The sequence below is a fragment of the Phaseolus vulgaris genome, chromosome 8 (genome assembly GCF_051622355.1).
Source record: "Phaseolus vulgaris cultivar YP4 chromosome 8, ASM5162235v1, whole genome shotgun sequence".
Lineage (NCBI taxonomy): Eukaryota > Viridiplantae > Streptophyta > Magnoliopsida > Fabales > Fabaceae > Phaseolus > Phaseolus vulgaris.
Genome location: NC_143505.1, coordinates 50,398,174 through 50,426,152, shown reverse-complemented (window position 1 = coordinate 50,426,152; position 27,979 = coordinate 50,398,174). Strand labels below are relative to the sequence as shown.

The window sequence follows — 27,979 nt, the reverse complement described above, 5'->3', positions numbered from 1 at the left end:
ACCATCCACTAGCCAGTGCCTTAGAGCCTATCATTCCTTAGAGGATCATCAGGTGTAGAGCCCATGTGATGGGAGTTGAGCACCAGCTAGTCTTTTTGTTTTTAATTTCAGTAGAATAGGTTTCATATAGCATAAATAGGAGTGTACTTAGCAACTTGGGCTTGTGCCAAGCCTATTTTCTCTTCATGAGGAAGGGCAACCCTAACTTCTAGAAACTAGGTTTAGGGCTACCGTTAATTGGCTTAGCTACCGTTAATTGGGTGACAATTTTTGTCACTTCTTGAGAATGGAGGTTTGAATATTATTAATCTTCATGAAAATAATGTGTATCTTTTTAAGCTTGCTTGGAACTTTGCTTATAGCAATAGGCCTTGGTCTTTTCTCCTGAAAGCTAGGGTTCTTAAATTAAAATATGAGTTTAGAATGGTTTATAGGTCTTCATCTCTCTGGCCTGAAATTAAGAAGTTTTATTCTACTGTAGTTGATAATACTTCTTGGATTGTTGGTACATGTACTTTTATTAATTTCTGGAATGATAAATGGTGTTCTACTACTTCTTTAGCAAATATTGCAGGATTATCTGATGGTGCTAGCATTCTGAATATAGTCTCAGATTTGGACTGGTTGTGATTGGAATATTCCCCTGTCTTTACAGCAAATGCCTTATTTTTTTAATCATATCATGGTTAGGGAGGAACATGATCTCCCTAATTAGATTCTAGATGAGTCTAGTTGTTTCACTCTTAAATTGGCTAGAACTTTTTTCTTGGAACCAGGAGTTCCCTGTGGTTGGGGTAAATTCATTTTATCTTCATATATTCCGCATTCTAAAACTCTAGTACTATGGAAAGTTTTTCATGGGCGGCTTCCTACAGATCATCATATTTAGAATAAAGGTTTGCATATATGTTCTATGTGTAAGCTTTGTGAAAAACACGAGGAATCTATTCAACATTTATTTTTTGAATGTTCTAATGTTTTGCATATTTGGAGTTGGGTTTGACAAATTTTTCTTACTTCTCATTTCTCTAATAAGGATAATCTTCTTTCTTTTATTAACGGTGATGGTAGTCCTTTGGTTAAATTGATTAATCTTGTTGAGATCATTTTTCTATTTAGATGATATGGCGTATGAGGAATTATGCTAGATTTCAGGATAAGATTGATGTTTTTAGGGCTATTTCGGTAATTAAAGATTTAACTTGTCTAGTGGGAAATTCGTTTAAAGCTTCAATGAAGAATGATATGTTGGATTTCAACGTGATTAAGTGTTTAGGTATTAATACTCGTACTGGTAAAGTTCTTCCTCCTCTTCCTATTAGATGGGAGTTTCCTTCACCAGGCTGAGTTAAAACTAACATTGATGGGGCTGCTAGGGAATATCCTGGTTTTGCTACTTGTGGAGGTATTTTTCGTGGAAGTATGGAGGAGTTTATTGGTGCTTTCTCTGCGTTTCTTGAAGTTCAGATTGTTATGGTTGTTGAGTTTTATGGAGTTATATATGCTTTGGAGGAAGCTCAAAAGATGGCGCTTACTAATGTATTGCTTGAATGTGATTCTGCCTTTGTTTGTGTTGCATTTATTGTTAGGACTAATGTTCCGTGGATGCTTCGTAATTGATGAAATGTTTTTCTTAATTACTGTGGGAAAATCAGGTTTAGGGTTACTTATATTTTTTGTGAAGGAAATGCATGTCCTGATAAGTTGGCTAATTTAGGATTTATTCATAGAGAATCATTTCATTGTTATAATATGTTTCCATCTAGTTTGTTCTTAGAATTCTTTATGAATAGGTATAGTCTACCTATATATCATTTTTGTTAACATATAAGTTTTGCTCTAGTCCCACTATATTTTTTTTGTATTTTCCTTTTTTTTAATATTTTTTTCATGTGATGGCAGATGACTGTTGTTACTTAAGGTGTCAGCCTAGCTAAAATGTCAAGTTGCATAGTGATGTCTAACATGAAAGCTTTTATATTAAAAAAAAACTAGGTCTAGGGGCGGCATTGACTTTGGTCAATCCCTAGAGTCGTCTCTCTTCATTGCCTATTCTACCCTCCTCTCATCTTGCTCTCCAAGTCACTCCTCCCTATATAAAGGGTGTCTTTCCCCATGTAATTACACATTGAATTTTGAATAGAAAAGAAACTCTATCAGAGTGTTGAGTGAATCTTGAGTGCTCTCTTTTTGTGGGACTTATCTTGGGTGTTTTCGCACTTTAAGTGACAACTCTGCACCACTCATCTTGGATTCTCCCACCACTCCAAGTGGCGTGACCACCATCATCATCGATAAACTTCTTCTATCTCTTCATCTTTTTCTTCCTTGCACCATTTCCATTCCTTTTATATTCTTGTGTTCTTCTTTTCCTGTTTGGTTTTTCCATTATATGCTTTAATTCTGAACCTCTTAATCATCATCACCATATAATTGTATTTTCTATTTTCCCTTTAGAAGTAGACTTACTTAACCACTTGGTTAAGTTCATGTCCAATGGGAATCTTTTTTGGGATTCTCACTATATTCTACTTAAAAATAAAAAATCATAAACAAAGTGCAACCGATAAAATGTGCAATCTTAAAATCAGCTCATATCATGTGGTAATCAGACCATGGTTTTAATTGTGCTTATCTTTTCTGAGTTGATTTTATGCTTTAAATTTCCAACATATTTTAATTATGTCTTTATCTTCCAACAATTTAAATTCCACTTTACAATTCAACACCTTTCAATTCAGTCTTTAAATTCCTTGTCATTTACAATTCCGTTTTTTATTCATTAAGCAATTTAAATTTTGCTTTGAATTATTTGTGATTTTTTTTTACCTTACCTATTTTGCTTGAGTCTTATGTTCTTTGAGTTCTAGGAGTCCTTAAATCCATTCTATTTTTTTTGCTTTTATTTGTGAAGAACTCAAAGTAATTAGAATTTTTTTAAGTGGTAGTTGATTTAGTTCTAAACAAAGAATTCAAGTGATCATATGAATTGAATCTCAATCTATTAGAGAAAATTGAAAGTGAATTAAAATATGCATGTCAAGAATGTGGACATTTTAAATCCATAAAAACAAAAACAAAGACAAAAACATTTTGAATGCAATTCACTTTTCAAATTCAAAATTACTAAAAAGAGGATTATTTTTATGTGGCAAATTTTTTCATATTTGTGAAATTTTATCCGTCTTGCTTTTACAATTTCTAAGAAAATCAAAACTTCATAGTTAAAAGTTTAAGTAAGTTTCTATGAGTCTTCATAAGTGTTTTTCTTGTTTAAGTTTTGTCATCGTCATACTTCCATTTTGGTTTAGCTTTATTTCTTTAAAATTTTCTTGCTTGTCATTAAATTCTCTATGTTTTCTTGAGGATTCTTTGCATGAGCAAATGATAAGAGCTTTGACCTCTTTCACTTGAAGTGTTGCTACCAAGTATAGACCCTTTGGCGTTTTTGAAAACCTTTCTTGAGTGATTCTACCCTTTTTTCTATCTTTTACCAAATAGTCGAGTGATACATGTGAGTGAGTGAATTATTTGTTGTTAAAAACTAATTGTTTAATTTTTGTTATGCGCAAATATGCATCATTTATGCAAAAAGAAACTCTATCAGAGTGTTGAGTGAGTCTTTAGTGCTCTTTTTCTGTGGGTCTTATCTTGGGTGTTTGTGCACTTCAAGTGGCAGCTCCTCACCATTCATCTTGGAGTCTCCCACCACTCCAAGTGGCGTGACCACCATCATCATCCATAAGCTTCCTCTATCTCTTTATCTCTTCCTTCCTTCCATCATTTCCATTCCTCTTTTATTCTTGTGTTCTTCTTTTTCTTTTTGGTTTTTCCATCTTGTTTCTTTCTATTATATACTTTAATTATGCACTTCTTCATCATCATCAACATATTATTGTGTTTTCTCTTTGCCCTTTAGAAGTGAACCTTCACACTTACTTAACCAATTGGTTATATTCATGTCCAGTGGGAATCTTCTTTGGGTTTCTCACCATATTCTACTTAAAAATAAAAAACCATAAACAAAGTGCAACCGATAAAATGTGCAATCTTAAAATCAACTCACATCAGAGAGAGATAGAGAGAAAAAGAGTGTGTGTGTGTGTGAGAGAGAGAGAGAGAGAGAGAAAGAAAGAGAGTCAAGTGTTGTGATTGTATTAGGCTTTATGGGTCAAGGAATCAAACATATTAGTTCATTAAGTAAAAGAGATAGTATGAATCCAGTGTTTAATACATGTTAGTCTTCTATAAGGTCTTGAGTAGCAAGTTACATTATGCATTGAGATATCTTCTTGACAATTTTTCAGTTTATAATACTCATTAAAAGTTTTTTATAAAGCTTTTTTCGTCACATCAAGTTTATAAAAAAAAACTAAGTTCCCCTTTAAAATGTAATATAAAGTCGAGCTAGGTCAAATCCTGAGAGCACATGTTGATTGAATTCATTGTTTGGTATTCTTTCTTTCATAAATTAAAATTCGGATTTTTTATGGAGATTAGGATTGAATACAAACATAAATTTAAAATATATTACGAAGTATCAGGTCTTTAGATAAAGCGACAATCTCATTTTTGAATTGAGACGCTCTATCTCTCAATTTCGTATCCTATGCTCAAGAAGGTCCCCTAGTTCCTCGGAGGCACCTTATGGTGCATTTAACTCTTTTCTTTTTAACATAAAGCTGTGATGAATGGGACGAAGTTACTACAATCAATAGCTTCAGTTGATCTTCTTTATTTTACAACTCGGATTCCTCTTCACGAGATTCAATTTTTATTTTAGTTAACTTTCATTCTAGGACATCACTTCAATTAAAGTATTTAAAGACAATCATATAATAGACCGTCTACCAATAATTAAAATAAAGAAACTAGAAATTAAATGAAAGTGTGAAAGAGAATTTAATTTAAACTTGAAATGTATTCTAAAAGCTAAAATTAAATGGATAAAAAAAATTGCAGTGAAGAACCAAAACAAAATATATATTAGATGCTTAAAATAAAACTTCATTAGATAATTCAATGAATACATGAATGTAAAACGAATTAAAACTACAATCTATTTCTAAAGCAAAAAGTGAAGCTCTAATAAACTAGTACAAAATAAAGCTAAGTACAATCGTTAGACCATCTAGTTGACAATCATCTAAAAGGTCGTCAAATAGTTCTACTGAAGAAACATGGAACTTCTAATGGAATTGTGAATGAAAGAAATATAATATTTAGAAATGTAAATGACAGACATGTAAATTGCATAATTGTAAATGACATAAATGTAAATTGTAGAAATGAAAATGAAAAAAATTGTAAAGTGCATAAACGTAAATGCGAGAAACGAAAAACAGAGCATGATTGGAAATAAAAGTGTAATAGAAATGAACTGGAACTGAATTAAGTGTGTAAATTGGAAATGTAAAATGCAAAATTATAAACGAATAGGAATTAAAAGGAATTGTAGTAAAGAAAAGCGAATTTAATTCTAAAAAAAGTGAAACAAAGAACGAAAACCATTATCAAGTTATCTTCAACTTCGAATGCAAGAAACTCAAGTTTGGATTCCTTGTTAATGAAGAAAACACATAACCATTCAATTTGTATGTTCAAAGAAAAACTATTTTCAATCAAAAAGAAAATTCCAAAATGATTTCGAAGAAGAAAATAACTCAAACAGACCATCGTCTAACATGATTTTGGATTTAATGTTACCCATTTTCATAATTCATTCAACTTTCAAAGGTAAATTCATTTAACGTAATCAATAAGTAAAGTAAAGTGTAAAGAGAAGAAGAAGAATCATAAGAGAAAGAGAAGAAGAAACAAAGAACTTGAGCAGAAAAAATTGTAAACTGAAATAAATTGAAAACATATAGGAAACTAATAACTGTAAAAAACTGAAATGTAAAATCTAAGTTGTCTAACTACTAAAACTACTAAAAAGCGTTTGTTTATCTTAATTTATTTCCTATTTATATAATTCTAAATCACTACAAATGGATGGGTCTTAGCTAAAATAGATATTGGGCCTATAAAAAATATAATAACATTGTCTTATACTAAATTGTCTTTACATCTTATATTGTCTAACACTATCACCAGATTCGATGGTTTTAGTCCTTCAAGCTTAGTTCTTTCCAATTTTCATGATCCAAATATCTTTATTAAAGTTCCATGAGTCAAAGATAAACTAGAAAATATTCGTTAAAAATCATAAGCAACAATCAGATAATCTATGCAAAATTTTAGCTAAAAAATGTAATTTTATAATAGATTTATTACAAATCTAATTTTCTATAGAATATGAAAATCTATGCTAAAAACATAAATAAGAAAAGAAGAAACATATAGGAAATACAATTAGTCTAGAAAAAACATGAAGAAAACAATAATTAACAGTGTTGTTAAGGAATTCCTTCATCCCATATGTATCAATGTAATTTGTGATGTATGTTGTTAAGAGTGTGAAGATATGTGATATGTGTGAGCTATATATGTATCACGTGTATGATTATTATAACTAAATTAGTTCATTACATACATGTTATGAAACTAGTATGATTGTAAGTGGTATAAGAACTGATAAGACTATAGATACTACTAGTGGCTAAGATTTTAAACGATATAGGTTAACTAAGATAAGACAACGTAATAAACAAATGGTATATAAAAAAATCATCATAGGTGACAGTTTTATCCAAAATCGTAGTCTATAAGACATTGTAAGTGATAGTTAGAGTCAAAATCGTCACTTATATGAGCCTTTTTCATAGACTGCAATATCATAGACTACAACATTATAGACGACGATTCAGACCATAAATATCGCCTATACTTCCCCTCTGAGTTCTTCACATGTCACAATATAAACGACGATTGATCGAGTAACCATCGCCTATGAGATACAAATAGACGACGATTAAGACAACAACGATCTCCTATATGGAAAAATATAGACAACAACTTAAGTTGTCATCTATAATGAATAACTATAGATGACGTTTTCATAGACTACAATTTTAAAATCATCGCCTAACAACCTACAAAACCATTTTATGAACACATTTTTATACTAGTGTATTCTATTATAGCATGGACTATCGTATGTGTACTTAATGGATACTTAATGGATATGATATGTTACAATAAACTTCCCCAACAATAGATAATGAATTAAAGAATTAAAAATTTTAATTAAATATTATTTTTACAATTAGATAAAATATTTTTCTTCCTTTAGGTTTGATTGGCTCATTATAAATTCAACCTAAGTAGGTTAGGTTATAAGTAGGTCATATTCTAATTTTTAACCCATTTCAAAAAAAATCTATTTTTTTTTATCCAACTTGAACATGTGATGGGTGAGGTTCGTCAACATATTTAAATCCATTTTAAGGGTTGTATTTATGTCAATATACAAATTCTTCTTGTTTTCTTGAATTGTTTTATGTCTTATGTTAGGATAAAAATAAAGCTTCTAAATGTTTGCTATAAATACGATGTGATTATGAGTTATGAATATTTTTAAATGGTATGACATTGAATTATTTATGTGTCTCGATTTCTATGTACATAAAAGTAAAAACACTAGTTATTAGTATACAAAAGTTGATGTTGAATTGTTTTTATTGAAATATTTAATTTTAGAAAAATTATTGTAACGAACACATTATTTTTATGAACTATCTTGGTGCTCATTAATTAAAAGAACGAGGTGATGAATCAAATTGACACACTCATTATATAGTAGACTCACTGACTAAGTATTTTATGTTTCATAGCTTTTCATAAATGGTAGTGACACTAACAAGAAACCACTCATAAAGCACATCAATTGCCCATAAGAAGTTAACCATCAAGTCTTTTATTTTGTTCCTAATTTTATCACACACTCCCATCTCTGCTTTATTTCATAATAGTGATGGGACAAATAGGTGTTTGGGATTTTCAAATATTAAGACCACTTGAAGAATAAGTACTATTTTTTACTTGGAAAAATAACAAAATTCTTCATTTGGATTTTCAATTGGTCTATAAAACGGATGAGAACAACAAATTTTGCAGTTATTTTTACCTGTTGAGGAATCCAGAGAATTTTATATACAAAGTATATATAAAAAATATTTAAAGTGGAAAATAAAAATAATACAAAAATAAACAGAGTGCCACTCTCAAGCATAGTTGTCAACATTACATTGACTTAGGCCATTGAAGTGAGCTTGGATTTCTTTTTTGTATTCATTTCTTGTTTACCTACGCTATTTTGAGTTTAATTTCATCATACTTTACTCGCATAACTAGTTAAGGAAAATTTTCTGTAATGAGGTGATGGAATTGCAGTGTAATTTTCTTTTCAAACTTAACAAACCCTTATAAAAAATTCACATTATATAGAAAGTTAAGAGAGAATTTAAATTTATCATTATTTAATGTTTGTATTTTTTTTTTTCGTAAATATGTTTATACTCAATGTAAAATTAGTATGTTTTGATTTTAGTCCAAAAAAATTGATCCTTAAAATGTTGATTTTTTTAATCTTTCTTTTCTTAGCAATTTATATAATTAGTGAAAGGTCAAGTGTTTATTCCACATAACACTATGGCATGATCATTTCATAAATTCAAAGTCTTTAAAATAAATATTAGTAGAAGAAAAGTTATTTATATCACATATCCAACGTTTGATCTCAAAATATACGACGTGAAAAATGACGGTGACATTTTATATTTTAGAGCAACTTTTTTTTTTATGCTGGACACCGTAGGGTTTTATAATCCTTTGTGTGTAACCTTTTTTTTTTTTTTCTCACTTCCTTTTTGCAAAATTGATGATGCTGTTTTTAAAGCTTATATTATAATGTATGAATGTTAATGTTGTGCATCCTTGATATTGACTATGTTCCTAATAGGGAGATGAGACTTAGAGAACTATTGAGAAGTTTTGTCTTTCTCCTTCCTATCGGGCGGTAGATCCACACTTCAGCTTTCTTTCCCAGACTTCCTGCTACTCCTTGGAGTCTCGATTGCTTGATCACTTTGTCTTCTAGGGAATGTCGAATGGGGTACCTGCAGAAGACACTTCAACGCTCAAGTCAGCAAAGGGTGTTCGGCACTCGGATATCAAAGTACAATAATTAATGACGTACCTACTTCTTGGAATGTGCGCTATTTATATTATTTTAATGGGTTTACCTTGATGAGCTAGATTAGTGAGATGGGTCGTACTTAGATGTGTATTACCTAATTCTTAATGATAATTTAGATTTACTAACCTTGAATGAGCATAATTGGACCCAAAAGTATCGGTCGGCCTACACGGACGTGTGTCATTCGGTCGGCCCGGTTGTGGGAGACGAGTCATGGTATTGACCGTTCGACCCATATCAGTACATACTTCATGTTATTCAAATATTTAAATTTTAAATATTGAAATCAATTGCTAAAATTAATTTAATACAATAGATTAAAAATAATTATTGAAAGTTTAAAATTGAAATTTAGAATAAAAGAATAGTTAAATTTATAGGGACTACTTAATTATCTTAATATCTTAGAGTGACTTAATTATTAAGTTATTGGTTTGTTTACAACTTTGGAGATTAAACCATAGCTAATTTTTAGGAAAAAATGTAGTTTAGATTGATCTTAAAATAAAATGTATTTTAATATGTTCGTGTGATGTTGTATATTTTTGTTATACTATATTTTTATTTATACTATATTTTAATATGTTAATACACACATTGAGCAAATCTTAGTTCTCATTTCAAATTTAGTTCAAATGGTTAAAAATATTAATCATTTGGGTTAATTCTTGAATCATCCGATTGGACAATTTGAGAAAATTTTTTCATAATTTGTTAATACGCATGAATTATAAGTCTATGTTTAAATTTGATAAAATTTTGGTTCAAACCATTTTGTCTTGTTCTCCAATTGTATACCTGAATGAAGGTGTGACCACTTTCATTTCATGTATTTCAGAGATCAATGTGAAATACTATCAAAATTTTATCAAATTTAAGATAATAGATTTTACTTGTACATGTTAACCAATTATGGAAAATGTTTTCTCAAATGGGTTGGGTCTCACCTTTAATTAAAAAAGTGAGAAATTAATATTGCATGGTTGATGATGATGGAGTTTGTAGCGTACGTAGTTATGGAGCGAAGTTGGATGAATGTACATCATGTTCGCATAGGGTATAAAAATGGTGTTGACGAGTTCTTTCAATTTGCTTGTCAAAATGGAAAACCTATCAATTGGACATATTATTGTCCTTGCGTTCGTTGTCTGAATTAGATATGTCCGGATTTGAGGGAGATACATGATCACCTATTCTTCTTTGGTATAATGAAGAGTTATATAATATGGACTAGGCATGAAGAAATATTAGACATTCCTATTATTTCCAGAACAACAAAACATTTTTAAGAAGGGGGAACAATCATTTAGAGGACATGATATGTGATATTGGTGAAGAAAGTTTTCGAAGAGTTCTTGTATACATAAGATGTAATAACTTTACTCGATCATCAACAACTTTATAACTATTCAGTTTACAAGTAAGAAATTGATGGACTGATAGAAGTTTTACCGAATTAGTAGAGTTGTTGAAAAAGATGCTTGCAGAACATTACATGTTACCTAATCATAATTATTAGGCGAAGAAGATACTATATCCGATGGATTTGAAATATAAAAGGATACATGCTTGTCTGAATGGATGTGTATTATATAGAGATGAGTTTCCTACATTAAGGGTCTATCCAACATTTGGGTTATCACGATTTAAAAAAAAAGTTGATGAAGGTAGTGGCAACGAAGAGACAGAGGACCCCCTTGCTAAGGTGTTGTGGTACTTGTCAATAATACCAAGGTTTAAATTATTTTTTTCCTTTAAAGAGGATGTAAAGAACCCGATGTGGCATGCAAATGGAAGAAAATGTGACAGTCTTCTTCGATATCTAGTAGATTCTCCTCAATGGAAGAATATTGATGAAAGACTTCTAGAATTTGGTGCATAGTTAAGAAACTTAAGACTTGGACTTCCTACAAATGGTATGAATCTTTATGTAAATTTAAGTAGTAAACATAGTTCATGACCTATTTTGTTTGTCATTTACAACTTGCATCCTTGGTTGTGCATGAAGAGAAAATATAATATGTTGGCTATGATAATTTCAAGACCCAGACAAGCAAGAAATGAAATTGATGTTATATGGGGGCTTTGATTGATGATTTGAAGATGTTGTGGGAAACAATCGTGCATGTCTTTGATGCATACTATGACGATAATTTTGCACAATAAATGATTTTCCAGTAGACGATAACTTTAGTGCTTATATTGTTAATTATGCATGATCTATATGTGAAGAAAAAACTAGTTATACTCTATTCAAGCATGAAAAAAATTGTGTACACTAGGCATCAAAAGTTCCTTGCCCGTAGTCATCCTTATTGTAGAATGAAGAATGCATTTAATGGATGAAAGGAGGATGAAGTTGTATCAACATCCCATAATGGTGAGCAAGTATATGAGTAAATGAAAAGAATTAACATTGTGTTCGAAAAGCATAAAATGAAGACCACTAAGAATAACATTTGGAAGAAATTGTCAATATTCTTTAATCTTCCATATTGGTGAAAATTAGATGTTGTACAATGTATTAATGTGATCCATTTGGAGAAAATTTTGCAATAGTTTAATTGGGACATTGTTGAACATGAAAGGAAATACAAAAGCACGACAAGATTTGGTTGACATGGGTATACATTTTGAGTTATATCCACAATCAATTGGAAAACAGACTTACTTGCTCCTAACTTGACATACCCTTTTTAAAAATTAAAATCAAAGCTTTTTTTTAGTGTTTATGTAGTGTGAAAGTTCCACAAGGATACTTTTAAAATGTTAAGAGTTTTGTGTCTGTGCAAGATTTGAAGTTAGTTTTTAAGTTCCATGATTATCATGTGTTGATGCAACAACTTCTACTAGTGACTATTCATGCCATCTTACCTACTTCTATTATAAGTGGTATAACATGATTGAGTTTGTTCGTCAATGCCATTTGCAAGAAAGTAATTGACCCTCAAATGTTAGATGAGTTGGAAAATGAAGTAACCATAGTCTTGTGTCAACTAGAAATGTATTTTTTTCCTTATTTTTTTATATCGTGGTGCATTTAATAGTTTATTTGGTGAGGGAGATTCAATTGTGTGGCCCAATTATTTAAGATGGATGTACCTTATTGAAAGATTCATGGAGATCTTAAGAGGATATGTCAAGAATAAATATCATTAAGAAGCTTAAATTGTCGAAATGTACATTGCAAAAGAAACCACTGAATTATGTTCAAGTTATATGTCAAATAATGAACCAACAGGAATTCCTAAGAGTCGACATGATGGGAGATGTGAAGGTAAGGGTATTTGAAATGTGAAGATTAAAAATGTAGGTTGAAAAAAAGTTAACTAAGCACATTTGTACATATGGGAAAACATAGCCTCCTAATAAGTGTTTGTCTATTATTGACTTTTGTTCTTTTATTATTATAGTGTGTTCCTTACGATTTGTGTGAAATTAATTACTAAGATTTTTATTTTTCATATATGACGAACTCCAAATCAAGTAGTAGAAAGAGAATTTTCGATAGATTTGATGTAAATGTAGGACAAGTTGTTAAGGAGAGGATGTTGGTTGAAATAGATCCTAGTTTTGGTAAGTCGTCAAGCCTAAATGTTGTTAAGTTTAATGGCTATTTGGGACTCATAGCTCGACAACATGTTTTTATTACCATTCCAACATGGGATGAGGTTGAAGAGACATAGAAAAACCTCATATGGTAGGATATTTAAGTATTTGACTATGTTATGTGAATACCATATTAGTTAATTTCATTATTAACTTACATATATACTAAATTGAATGATGTTTCATACGTTTTTTGTACAATTTTTTTTCTGCATTCCCAACACTAAGGTGTCAGGAAGAATGTCTTATCTACCATTGCTACTAGATATAGGAACTTAAAGACTTTCTTGACACGGGAATATTTGCTTGAAAAGCATAAAGATGACAAACCCTATTTGAAGTACTAGATCATTGAGGAGGACTTGATGTAGTTTCATGTCAGTCAAGGTGATGCTTTTTGGCAAATTAGTTTTTGAAAATTCTTATAATAACATAAATTTGTACTTAAAATTTTTGGTTGTCTCATATTTTAATTTGCATTGCAGGAAAAAGAACTAGCCAATCAGGAACAACAAAAGTTGAATGATGCATCCCACCTACTATCGCGATAGGGGTATGCACTGTTGGAGTAACGCCTTATAAAGGCTCGAGTAGAGGCAACAACGCTTAATCTTGTTGGCCTTGTATCTCCACCTCCCTGCTATAAGATGTGAAAGGTTGCTTTCACCAAATCTAATAGGCATATGACTTTACAATCTACACACATCATTGCTAAAATTTGCAAGTACAAATATACATACTGCCACTATTATTTCCTTAACGTTCATAGGTTAAGTAGTTAGATTTAGGATTAATTATTGATCATATGTTACAAAATTCCTTAGTTGAGTAGGCCACAAAAACTTATTTGTTCCTTGTGGTCTAGATGATTTTATAACGACAACCAGAAGAAGACTAGAGCACCCAGAATGTGTGAATGGTACTAGTGGTTCTTGGGGACTCTGGTCCACCACAACGAGAAAGTGTTGACTCTTGCAGCCAAGATGTCTTGTATAAGATGAAAATGCATTTTGAAGAAACACTAAATCAAATTCATTAGTTCTTGTAGCAAGATTTTGATGATAAGTAAGAGTCATTTGCTCGTTCTCAACAACTAACTCTAGGAACAACTTATATAGTTTCTGAGATTTTTTGACTGGGTACCAAAAGGTCATGTGTTGCGTAGATCCCTTAGTCGATCACAATCACACTGATGTACCAAACCCGTGTGAGTTATATGTCGAAGATAATCTCCTGTGTCTAGTTACAATTGAACGAAAAATAGAGGGAAGGTTAATTATCCATGGTGTCCCTCTACAATTTGATTGAATGTAGGTATAATGAAGCTCGAGATGTTATTGTTCAAGTGTCTCTGCCTAATATAGAGGTTCAATTGGTGGGGGAGGATTTAAGCATATTTTTGGCTTGGGCTAGACATATGGTCATGCCAGTCTCAGCATGACGACATGTATTACATTGTACTTTTTTTAGATTTGGTTGTTATAATTTATATCAATGTTGAACTAACATTTTGTCTTTGTTTAGGACTTTGCTCATTGTGATAAGTAAGTTCTGGGAGAACCTTTTATTAATTATGATGACATGGCAGAAGTGAAGGATGACCATATCAAAGATTCTGACCATAATACCCAGGTTGAGGAGGAAACCCATGCAGCTACGATGAGACTTCATAGTATTTAGAGTCAATACTACTCATGTCCCATTGTACATTTCTTTACTTGATGCATTAGAGGTTGTTGGAGGAACCTCTACATTAAACATTGTAGTCATTCAACTATGAGTCATGTAAGTTATATTATGGGTTGTATATTTACCATATTATAATGATTACATTTAACTTATAACTTTTTGTGTTAGATACTTGGAAAATAGATTTTGGAGTAAGACACATCTGAAATATATGGATTTTCTTAGCCTCAATACATTTAAAAATATGGGAACACATATCCAAATCCAATAATATTTGTAAACATGGATGAGTGACTCAAATAGACCTATTTATCTAGCTCCATACATTGAAAGGTTAGTTTTAATGATTGTGTATTTTATTAAATTATGGTAACTATACAACTGACTATTTGTCATTCATTATTGGTCCCATTGGCAGTTAATTATAATTATACTTAGGGAATACATAGAAGTGTGGTTTTGTTAGCTTCAAAGAAAGTCTAGCCAGGAAATGAAAAACTTATTATAAGGGTAAATTTTACATTTTAATTACACTGGATAAGTATAGGATAACTATGACTAACATGTGTCTTTACTTTAATTAGAGTTGTGGATAGCACAAAAATTTTATGTGGAAGACGCATAACAAGGTTACTACAATTCATGTACCCTTAAGTTAAACATCTTTTAATACATAAAATAATTATTTTATGTATAAGTTGTATTAAATTAATTTGCTTCACTTCTTGGTCATTTTAGTGTAATAGGTTAGATGATTCGTTCGAATATGGCTATTACGTCATTTATTGGATGAGAGTCACCATTTGGACTGGCATTACTAACGGTTGGACAAAGGTAACACCTTCTAACATGGATTGAAGTGTACTTTGCTTTTATGAGTATTGCATAGTAACGTAAGTGAAAAGTTTCATGTCTTCAATGGAGAACATCAACCAAATAAGAGAATATTTAGCAACCTTCGGTCTCCAATAAATATAGTTTGGTTTAGGTTATTTTCTTGTTTAGCTATTTTTTAGGGTTTTTTTATTGAATTTTTAGTTGAAAGTTTTATTGTATTTCAAATTTTTGTTTGAAGACAAAACCGAATGTATTTTTAAAAAAAGTCCAAAATTTATGTTGGACCATGCATTGACCAACATAAATTATGTCACCTACATTCATGTCGGAGTGTTACTTGAAATAAAAATTTAAAAATATTTGACGTATCGTAGTAAAATATTACTCACTTTAATTAATTAATGTAATATATGTTCTTTATATATATATATATATATATATATATATATATATGAAAATGTCATCACCACTTTTTCAACAAAAATTCTTAATTAAATTATATAATTTTTACAATGTAAGAAAGTATTTTTTTTCACTAATAATATACACAAATGAGTTAAAAAGATAAAAATATATATATATATATATATATATATATATATATATATATATATATATATATATATATATATATATATATATATACTCATATGGTAGACATATCTTTGCAACCACTTCTCCCTTCCTCCTAAGGGTTACAAAATAGAATTTATATTTGAAATCACTTTTTCATTTTTTTTAGTAAATTTTAATATTCTGATCTTAAGTTCATTAAGATAATATCATTAACGTCAATCATCATATTCAAGTATTTTATTTTTAAACTCAAAATTCTATCATAATTTTGTCCTTAAAAATTATCTTGAAAAGTTAAAAAAAAATGTATATTTAAATTTTTTAACATCAACTTTTTAAATAATGTAAGACTATTAAACATACAAAAACATTACATGTGATCATATAGGAGTTTCCCTCCCTCAAGTTTAAGGTTTGTATTTATTTGCTTATTTTGAAGTCTCTTAAAAGAAATTAAAATATGTTTACTCTATAAAATTAAAACCATGGTTTATTTTATTTTTCCTAATTTTATCCACTAATATCTATTTATTTTTTGTTAATGTTTTTTGTTAATGGTATACTTAAACTTAAAAGATGGGATGAAAAGAATTTCACGTGTTCTCATCATCAATTTAGCAATTGAAAATGATTTATAGTTCAATTTTATATATTTCTATTTAGACTTATAAAATTAAAATTGTTTTTAAACAAATTATCTCATTTAAATTTGATACTTTATTTAACTTATTTAAATTTATTTAGTAGAAAAATATTTATTAAGTAATTTTATATAGATTATGTTTAAGGTCAATTTTTTATTTAAATGTATATTTTATAGAATTTATTTTAAATAAACTTATTTAATTTTAAAAAATCGACAAATATCTGTAGATATCAAAAAATCATAAACATTTTTTAAGGGGGTAACAAAATAAACAATGAAACAAACATAACATAGAAAAATGGAAAATTATATTGCATTAGATCAAAATTTAAAATCCATAAAAATATTTTCATATAGTTATTTTATTGAACCCGGAGTTAAGCATCTTAAAATATTCTTTCATATTGTTATAATATTTGTTAAATGATAGATATTTACTTGCTTTACTTACATAAATTTTGAGCTAATTATGGATAATAAAGTAAGAAGTGTGACATATATAATATATATTAGATGGTCCATTGAAAAGAATGATAAAGCAAGAACGGATGATGATTATTATGATTTTGAAAAGTTTGTTGTATGTGATGTGAGTTCAATTTTACGCAACTAGAAATGTGTTTTGTGGCGGGGAAAAGTGGAGGGAAAGAAGAGCCAGTAGAAGTGCAATAGAATGGGTGGGTGGGTGAGTGACTGAGAGAGAGAAAAGAACCGAACATAAATGTCAGCGGAAGACACGCGTTGGCACAAGACAAATAACACGCACTCACTCTCAATGCTCCTCTTTCCTTTCCTCCTCTTATCATAAATTCACTTCTCTTTTCTTTCCATAGTACCAATGAAACTCAGACCATCATTTTATTTTTTATTATTATTATTATTTATAAATATATTTTAATTACAAAATGTTAACTATAACATTTATATTAAATACATTAGTACATTTTTATCAGAATTATTTTGAAAGAATTCAATATAAGTTATATTTGAAAATAATAAAATAATAAATAAAGATTATTATGTATATAAAATTTTATTTTTTAATATGTAAACATGTATATTTTTAAATATAAAAAATAACATTTATCTTTAAATAATAAATAAAAACATTTATATTTACAAATTTGAATTATAACATACTAAAAATATTTTTATAATTTATTTTGAAAATATATTAAAGCTGATTTATTTTGTACATTCCTTTGTTATACCTAGCATATAGTAGTCTCAAGCCGTCGCTGTATATAATTCAAGCATCTACATTGCTTACAAGGAAAATGTTTCCTTTACAGCAAGTGTGTTAATTTTTTTAGTTTTACTAAATATAATTTTTGAATTTTTATTAATTTCATTTCAAAAGTAAATTTATAGTTTTGGTAATCTGTATTAAATTAGTGCATAGACAGAGAGATAACATATTTTTCCATTCAATTAGTTTTTTCAATTTTTTATTTCTAAAGTTTTATCTATTTTCTATTTTTAACAAAGCAGAGTCAAATGGACATAAAAAAAATAGTTATATATGTGAATTGAAAAATTTGATAACTTATATAGTTTTGGATTAAATATGGTTTAACTATGTGTAATTTTAATATTATTTTTACTTTCATTCAATAATTTAAAATTATAATTTGCTCATAAACTTATAATTTGTTTTTATATTATAATTTTGAACAAATGTAATATAATTTATTTTTTTATATATAACCAGTAGTGATTTTATCTTCAAATACAAAATTAATAATATTATTAAATACATTTATATTTTTAAAATGATCAATTATAGTATAATAAAGATTAATATAAGTTTATTATTATTTTTTCTTCCTTATCCAATTAAAAAATATAAAAAATTAATCTTTATTTATAATATATTAAATATATTTTGTTACTAACCTTTTTTAAGAGGTGTTTAATCCTTCTTTATTTATGTACAAATTAATAAATGATAAATACATAAAATTTATTATATTTTATAAAATAACAATTATAATTTATTAGTTTCTCTAAATATTATATTTTAACAAAAAAACAATCATTATTTAATGCATTAACAAAAATAATGATTATATTGATTAGGTTCATGCCAATAATCCCCTACACATTCTTAATGTAATTTTTGTATATATATAGTACATTCTTAATTCAGTTTTTACATATGAAGACTAAACTAAAAATATGTTATGGGAATAAATGTTAATTTATTTTTAGGAAAAAAAAATTAAATTAGAATAAAAAGAATATGACAACAAGATCAAATCCATAGTATTTATAGACGGCCAATTTAATACATTTTTAGATGTAAAGAACAAATTAATATGTCCAAGTTGACATTTACAAGTACTTTTTGTCATACTCTAGTAAATTATTGAAAAGTTAAATTATAATTTGTTCCCTTTTTCAAATAATTCTAATAAATAATATATTTCCCATGATTTATACAAATATATATCAGGAAATAAAAGTTGTGTACCTTATAAAAGTTCATTATATAATAAAAGGATATTTTAGTATATTAACCATCAAAAGGAAATTCTTTGAAAGAATGTTTTTTTTTAGGCTTACATTATATCTATCATATATTTTTCTCCTTTTTAAAACTAATTACATTGAAGATTTTGTGCTAAAGAAGAGAGGAAAAAAGTGTTCCTGATTCCTGATAAATCAATCTACCAAACTAGAAATCAATGCACCGTCTTTCAATCCATCCACACCAAAACCTCTAAAATTGAATGCTATAAATAATTTCATTTTGAGCTATTAATAACACTCTTTTAAATTGTTGCACATCCAACTTTCTAAATACAAATCTCATTAACAATTCAGCCTTCAATATGTCCACCATTTTTCCTTTTTCTCACCAACAAATAAATAAATAAGAAACCTTTTGTTTTGATTATTAAGATAAAAGAACATCACTCCCCATCATGTATAAGAGTAAAGAGTAAATTTATCAAATACGCCACAAATCACATAAAACCGTGTATATATATATATATATATATATATATATATATATATATATATATATATATATATATATATATTAATTAATTAATGACAAATCCTTCTAGATCGTATTTTATATTTAACCAAACCAGTAACTTTTTTGTAAATATCGTGACCTATACAACGACAGCTAAATGAGAATTATCGTCGTATAGTAGAACAATGACGGTTAGTTTAAAAGTTGTCGTTGTCTTACTCTAAGATGATGGTTACCATTTAATTGTTGTTGTATAAATCATTTTAAATCCTTCTTCTTTGTTTGTTCCTTCATTTACACTCTGGTTGTATTGTAACAATGGTCGTTCTCTCTCCATTCCCCTTTTGCTAGCATTCACCATTGGTGAGTTGTATTAGAATGTCACGAAGGTGGAGTATTGTAGTCATTCCACTATCATGCTTGTGAATCATGCTACCTCCGCTGGTCATCGATTCTCACTTCCTCTTGGCGTTGGTCACCAATCATCGTCCATTGTTAAACACACTAATGCAGAAAGGAAAAACGAGTGCGGCTATTTTATATTTATAAGGGCGGCTATATAGCCGCACTTGATCAACACACATTCTTAAATCGAAGATTTACAAGTGCAGCTATTTAGCCGCATTCGTAAATGCGATTTATGAATGCGGCTATGGTAAATAGCCGCATTCTTATTTATTTTATTTTTTTAAAAATTAAAACCCTAAACCCTAAGGCAGCAACGACGACGGCAACAATGACGGAGCAAATATGACATAGCAAAAACCCAAACAACAAGCAATGAAGCAATGGTGACCTGCCAATACAAGAAAACAAATAGATAAGAGAAACGAAAAAAATATATAAACCAATGGTGAAGAAGAAAGAGAACTCGAAACGAACTTACAATGGCACAAAGAAGACAATGAAGGCTTGCAGAAAATGAGAGGAAGCACAAGAGCATAAAAAAAAGAGAAAATGAAGCACCAGAGAACCCTTCACCAATGCAAGAAAACAAACAAATAAGTGAAATGAAAAAAAATTATAAACCATTGGTGAAGAAGAAAGTGAGCGGATCGAAACGAACTTACAATGGTACGAGAACACAATGAAACTCGCAGAAGAAGAGAGGAACACCAGAGCAGAAACAGAGAGTAAACGCGAAACGCCAAGAAGAAAGAAAGTATGAAAGCGTAAGTGACACACTTCAAAATTAGGGTAAACAATGATTTAAGAATGCGGCTATATTAGTTTCTATATTAGTTCGTTTCTATATTAGTTTCTATTATTGTTAAATGGTTTCTAAATTGGTATCTAATTAGCTACCAAGGGTTTTGCTACTAAATTTAGAATCTAAATAATTGGTAGTTAAAACCTTGGTAGCTAATTAGATACCAATTTAGAAACTATTTAACAATAATAGAAACTAATTTAGAAACCAAAATTTTTTTAGTCTCTAAAATGGTCTCTAATTTAGTCACTATAACAACTAATTATTTTTTGTCTCTAAAATTGGTTTATATTTCATGATTTTCTTGTAGTGGTACGTCAAGAATCCATATTGTTTAGAAGCTTCGATGATTGAAAGGTACATTGCTAAAGAAAGTATTTAATTTTGTTCGGATTATAAGGCGAAAGAAAATCCTAGGACTTCCACCCAATCATACAACAAGATTTCTATAAGTAAATGAACATGAGGTGTCAGAATGGTAACCAAATATCCTGAAGAAGTATTGCAATAACATTCTTATACTGAACAATAAAAATGAGGTTATGCCTTACTTATCTACCCACAAACCAATTGTGAAGAACAAAAACCCAGATAAATGAGTGTTGATGGAGCATAACAGAACTTTCATGCCTTGGTTTAAAGTTGAGGTCTTAAAAGACGCAACAACATCTAAACATTAAAATGGTTGATAAATGGACTGAAATTTCTTGTCCTATGTTGTATCAATTACAACAACAACAATTGCTCCTTTTATACAAAGTGTTTGGATGAACACAAAATACAATACAAAATAGTGGAGTCACTCTTGAAGTCGAGTTGCTACAACTTTTAACTTTAAAAGATCAAAATTTAGTAGTTGGATCAATGTCATATTATAGTGTAATAGAAGAGACTTGGGAGATTGCTATACTAAGTTTTATGTTGTAGTTTTCAAGTGTAAGTGAATTGACAATAAAAGTGGTGTTAGAAAAGATGAATCAATAATGATAATTGATTTTTGGAAGATAGGTTATTGAAACAGTCATTCATCATGACATATCAAGCCTCCCAAGTTTTTTATGTAAAAAATCCTACGTTACAACATTGGTTTGTTGTTCTTCACGAGAAAAAACAAATGGATGCTAATGAAAAAGATTTTAGAAATCTTCATCTTGTTGACACCTGTTCATTTACATCAAAATGGTCAATAAAGATGATGACAATATAGTTGATGATGTACACACAAGCCATAAAGACCATGAAGAGGAAATATACATATGACCATTGCACACACTATGTCTGAATTTATTAATTTTGTTAGTTTGTTTTCAAAATTTTGTATGCATGTGTTTGTTAACTATTATCATGTGTAATGATGGTGTATGCTATTAATGTTTGGTACTTTATTGTTTAAACAAAGATATTGACGATTAAGGTCCATTTAGTTTAGATGTTACCTCGATAAAATCCGATTGAGGGTCCACCTGACTAAGGTCTCTCTCACTCGAGTTCACCACTCATTATTAAAGTCAATATTGGTATGACCTCTGTTATTACACGTGAGAAGATTTCTATTCTAGTACCTTCATGGGATCATGTGTCTGAGGTTGATCAAAACATTATTTGGTTGGGTATTTTGGTAATTTATCTATTTTTTTTATTATTGTTATATGTTGGTTGATCATAATTATTAGTTGAAAGTTTTATTGTTTTTTCATGCAGACACTACAAGAAAAAAAAGGGTTTTAACGAAGTTTATTTAGTGGAGATTGATATAACTCTAGGAATTGATTTAATTAATAGTGTTATTTTTAACCTTCGGTAAATTCCAAAGGTTATTCAAAAACCTCAGCAAAATAACGAAGGTTTTTTTAACCTTTGTTAAATTTCAAAGGATTATTTTAAAGATAGCAGTGGCTTGTGACCCAAGTTGGGACAATAAGGTGATGGAAGAAGCAATATTGGAGTAAGAAGATAGTGCCTTATTTAGTGTTTCTTCTCTTTAGATATAATAAACATAAGTGTAGGTGAATTATGATTCCTTGCTAGGACTGTTGTCGACGACTATTGAGCCTTTGTCGGAGAGTAGTGTGTCTATAGTGGTAGAGAGAAGTTAGGAGGATCGTTAGAGATGATGGGAAATGGGGTTGAAGGTTATTTCAAACGGTAAGTCACTTTACGAAAATTTTGAAACTCATGGTATTTTATTGATGTTCTTAAATCCATGGTATTTAATGGAAGTTTTGAAACCCATAGTATTTTACAGAGGTTCTTAAACCCATTGTATTTAATAGGGGTTCTGAAAAGCTTTTCCTGAGGTTTAAAAAAATCATTGGGTAAATGACTTAATAGAGGTTTTAACCCTTGATAATGTAAAAATAAACCCTCGTTAAAACTATTTTTTCTTGTAGTGAGATTCCTTTTGATATTCCTAATATGAGGATGTTGAGATCAAAGGTTCTTTCTTCGATTGCCGTTAAATTTTGTCAGTTTAAGTTGAAACTAACAATGACATATGTATCTAGTTCAGTTGATGAGAAATGTTCAGAGTTGTGAAGATGAGAAATATAAGGTTAGTACACTTTAGTTCATAAATATATGTTAAATGATTATTAAATACAATATTAATTAATTCATAAATGTTATTCTATATGTTACAAGATGTTATGAAAAAAAAAACAGTTTATTTAGGCTCAAAATGTTACCCCACACTTATTGTATTGAAGGGGTTATAAAAAATAAACTATGTATATTTTATGTACTAATTCAAGTTATTATTTGTTGTAGTATTTCATGGATGTTTTAACCATTCAATTTTGAATATATAGACGTGGACAACATATTTCATCAACTTCTACAACATATTAGACTAGATGATATTATAAAACTTTGTAAACTTGTCTTTGTAATTTTACCTTTAAAGTTTGGATATTATGTTTTAAATTTCTCATTTATCTTATTTATTTTATGACTTCTTAGTATATTATTTATCTTACTAGTTGTAGAATATATATATATATATATATATATATATAAAAGTTGATTAATTATTAGGTAAGAAAAAACATAAAATAAACAAAATTTAAAAAATATAATGATGACAGTTCTTATTTCAACTGTTGTCAAAAGACTCCTACAAAACCTTCAACATATACTGCCTAAAAAAATCATTTTTTACACACCCAAATCACCTATAAGAACGATTTTTTATTCAATTATTATTATTGAACTATATGACAAAATTTTTTGAATTAAACATTGTTGTTATAAAACTATATGACCATCTAAATTGTTGTTTAATATAATTTTTGTAATATTTCCAAAAACAATAATTTAGAGACTATTGACAAAATAGTTTAAACTGTTGTTAAAAAGACATGATGATAGTAATATAAATAATATTTGAGTAAAAATAAATACCGAATCTAAGTAGAAATATCCATCTACCCTAGACTAGATTTCAATATCATTAAGTTTATATTGTTTTGGTTAATGTTCATGCCACTTATGAACATGATTTTAAATTTAAGAAAAATAAAATAAAATCTAATGATATGTTATGTAAAAATTGGTGAAGAATTTCAAATCATATAATCGAGGTTTGTTTAAGTTTCTAACCACACATATTATTCATTTCTCAACCCTAATTCTTAGAAATGAGGGAAAAGCTAGTAGTGTGGACTAAAATCCACTCACAGTAATACAAATTACTGTCTGTAATTTTGGTTAATTTCCACTTTAATTTATAAAAAAATAAAACTCAAATACATGTTTCTCTAAATGTCAACATTATTAAAATTAATTAATTTACAGTGTAATTAAGGAAGTTAGTTAATATAATTTAATTATATTAGTAACATTTAAAATATAAATTTATGATAAAACATGATTCATTGAATATTGTTTTTAATAATAAGCAAGTCATTAAAATAAAATCTCAATTAATTTTAAGATTATTGTTTTGGATGAAATAAATGAGTATGATAAAATTAATAATCAATATTTACTATATTGAACTGTCCTAAAGCATGTTTTTTTCTTCTTGTAATTGATTTGAGAAGAGTTACATGTTATAAAAATCAGTGGAAACCTAATACAATGGTATGCACTGTTCTTTAGTTTCTGTGGCTTTGGCGCTCAAACCCTTCCAATTCCTCTGTCTCCTAACCCCACACTCACACGCGCACTCTCTCTTTCTCTCTCTACTTTTTACCCTAAAAAGAGGTGTTAGTTTCTTCAAAAGGCTCTCTCTTGCAGCAGTCTTTTCTGCCAAACTGCAAAGAGAGGGGATAGAGAGAGAAAGACAATCACACACTCATATATGTATAGAGATAAACAAGAGACTACTTGGGTCAATAGTGATTTTGTTCTTACTTCACAGATTCTTCATTTGTTCTTTTCAGTCATCATCTCATAAGAGATCTCCCCTCCCCGCAACTCCTTCTGTCTGAAAGACTCAATCTTTAATCTGAACTCTGCCTCTTTCGTTCTGGGGTCCCCCTTTTTTTTCCCAAAATTTCATCTTTTATTTATTTTTTTTATTTTTCTTGTTTGAGAGAGTTTTTTTGCAATGGCACCCAGTTTTGATTGCTTTTCGAGTCTTCTCTGTGCGGAAGATAATATTATTTTTGACGAAAATGATCGCGGAGGTTTGGTGGAGGAGTTGGAGGACACGTGGGAGCATCCTATATATGATCGAAATCATAGTCAAATTGAGAACTTGGATGTCCAATATGTGTCGTTTCCATTGCCGAGTGACGAGTGTTTGAGACTAATGATGGAAACAGAATTGCATCACTTGCCTAATGGTGATTATGTGAGTAGGCTGAGGAGTGGGGATTTGGACATTGGGGCCAGAAAAGAGGCCATTGATTGGATTGAAAAGGTTGGTTTTAAGAGCTTGTTTGTTGATTTCACATGCTCTTTTGTTTTTCTTCTAATCTTGATTGGGGTTTATGGAAATCCTTACTTTTGCTTTTGATGACCTTGTTTTGAAGAGTTTTATTTGGATTTTGAGTGTGCCTCATTTTCTGTCTGCGATCATCCAATTGGTGAATCTGAGTCTCTTTGATGGGTCTCCCTTTTGTTTTGACTTTTTTTGATTGGGATTATTTTATTAATGCATATTTCAAAGCTAGATTAGAATTGCATTTTTTGCATCAGTGTGAAGCTATTTGATCTTTGCAACAAGGACTGATCATCGATCATTGACTGTTGTTTGCTATGTTCTAACTAATGATTGAATCTATCTGTTTTACAGGTCCGTGAGCACTTTGGTTTTGGCCCTCTCTGTGCATATCTATCTATAAATTACTTGGACCGCTTCCTCTCTGTTTATGAATTACCAGTAAGTCAATTATTTTATACAAAGAAAAGAGAAGTTTTTTATCCGATTTTGTCTTAAATGGTTTTTGATCGGATCTTTTTATTGGCAGAAGCAACGAGCTTGGACAATGAAATTGCTGGCTGTAGGTTGCGTGTCTTTGGCAGCCAAAATGGAAGAGACTGATGTTCCTACATCTCTTGATTTGCAGGTAAAATAATTCTATTTGATGCCTAGGTTTATGAACTTGTAAATTACATGTTTGATTCAATTTATTTTGAAGATCCACTTGCTGATTTTTTAGGAGAGTCGAGCCAAGGAAGTTATTGTTTTTCCAATAATGCCTAAGATAAATGTTGTTAATTCTACATGCATTGATATTATTTTGTTCTAATTAGGTGGGTGAATCTAAGTATATATTTGAGGCCAAAACAATACAGAGGATGGAGCTTCTGGTTCTGAACACATTGAAGTGGAGAATGCAGGCAATTACCCCATTTTCCTTCATTGACTATTTCCTTCAGAAGATCAATGATGATCAAGCACCAATTGGAGCTTCAATTTTGCAATCCTCCGAGCTTATACTGAGTACTGTAAGAGGTACCTGTCTCTACTCAATCCTAACTCAATGCAGCAATAATAAACATACTAGGGAGGAAGTAGAGATGATAATTTGAGGAATGGGAATCCAATGCAGGAATTGACTTCATTGAGTTCAGACCCTCAGAGATTGCAGCAGCAGTGGCAATATCTGTGGTGGGGGAGGGCCAAACAGTTCATACAGAGAAAGCAAGTTCTGATCTGATTCAGCCTGTAGGAAAGGTAAATACGGTGGTGGTCCAATGACAATAAAAAAAAAAAAGAGTGAACACACAGATAAATGATGGTTTTCCTTTTTGAGTATGATCATTTTAAGTTGATTGCTTGTAGGTTGTATCTTATCAAATGCAATTTATTGTTGGGAAGGTTTAATTAATGTTTGCATTGCCCTATTTTGTTTTTTCTCTTTGGCAGGAGAGGGTCTTGAAGTGTGTTAAAATGATCCAAGAGCTGTCATCAGACAGTGGTTCTGCTAAGGATGCCATTCCTTCTGTTTCTGTCCCTAGCGTGCCTGAAAGCCCAATAAGGGTGTTGAACAATGCATGCTTCAGCTACAAAAGTGATGACCCAAATGCTGCTCCTTGTGCAAATTCTTCACATAATGATAGTCCAGATGCTAAAAGGAGGAAGCTAGACAAAACCTTTGGAGAATAGCCATTTGTGACTTATGATTTTTAGCGTCATTCCTAGGATTCTTTTTCTTAAGAAAGATGTTATGTGTTTTGAAGGTGCCCTCTCAAGAGAATACTCGATCAAGGAAGCAGGAAAATAGATAGGGAAAATTGAAAAAAAATAAAAAAAATAAAAATAAAAAAGAAGCATAAAGGGTGCAAAACAAAATAAAGGTGGATGGTGACTGGTGGGAGATTTTAAGGAATGGAATCAACATTTCATGCTTGAAGGAGGAAGTGATTACTCAACACCAGCTGTTAAATATTTTATAGGTCTTTTTTAACAGCTACAAAAGTGGTAGTGATAGGGGAACAAGGACCAGTGTATTTGTATGTGTAAGTACATTTTGTCGCTTTACTTTTTAATGAGGGAGCAAAATAGAACCAAAAATCAAAAGGCAAAATATGAAACAAAGTTTATATATTTGCGGCATTTATATATTTTTGTCATTATCCTTATTTTATTGGTTGCATTATTTAATAACGAGTTTTGCAGTTTCTGAAAAGTTCAGAAAAGATACCATTACATATTTTTTAAGGTACAAAAAATAAATACTATTATTGTCCTGTCGCCATACGGATGTTGCTTTTGCTACAGTGTGCCCTGTCAGCAATTCAATTGGACCCTTTGACCGACTCACTGTTTAGACCATTGCATGGTGGTTTCATAAGTTCCTTTCCACAAGCACCAAAAACAAATGTACAAAACAATAA

The 27,979-nt window shown here is 29.7% G+C and overlaps 1 protein-coding gene and 1 pseudogene across 2 annotated transcripts; both read left to right on the top strand.

The window, feature by feature from the left end:
• The first annotated feature begins 12,316 nt into the window (after positions 1–12,316).
• LOC150025638 (uncharacterized) lies at positions 12,317–14,903 on the top strand (annotated as a pseudogene).
• A 9,867-nt stretch (positions 14,904–24,770) lies between these two features.
• LOC137826221 (cyclin-D4-2) lies at positions 24,771–27,702 on the top strand. Of its 2 annotated transcripts, none has more exons than XM_068632107.1 (6): positions 24,771–25,556; positions 25,932–26,018; positions 26,107–26,205; positions 26,393–26,594; positions 26,692–26,816; positions 27,009–27,702. In XM_068632107.1, exons 1-6 carry the CDS (start codon positions 25,242–25,244, stop codon positions 27,246–27,248), a joined length of 1,068 nt encoding a protein of 355 aa, XP_068488208.1. In that variant the 5' UTR covers positions 24,771–25,241; the 3' UTR covers positions 27,249–27,702. The 2 variants fall into 2 exon arrangements, with proteins under 2 accessions (XP_068488208.1, XP_068488209.1); XM_068632108.1 differs by having other exon boundaries at positions 24,775–25,556; positions 26,110–26,205.
• Positions 27,703–27,979: the final 277 nt, after the last annotated feature.

Bases quoted from the DNA above. Each gene is read 5' to 3' on its own strand.
- LOC137826221 (XM_068632107.1), top strand. From the start codon at position 25,242: ATGGCACCCAGTTTTGATTGCTTTTCGAGTCTTCTCTGTGCGGAAGAT. The intron at 26,019-26,106 runs GTAAGTCAATTA...TTTTATTGGCAG, and splicing joins TCTCTGTTTATGAATTACCA to AAGCAACGAGCTTGGACAAT. The intron at 26,817-27,008 runs GTAAATACGGTG...TCTCTTTGGCAG, and splicing joins TGATTCAGCCTGTAGGAAAG to GAGAGGGTCTTGAAGTGTGT.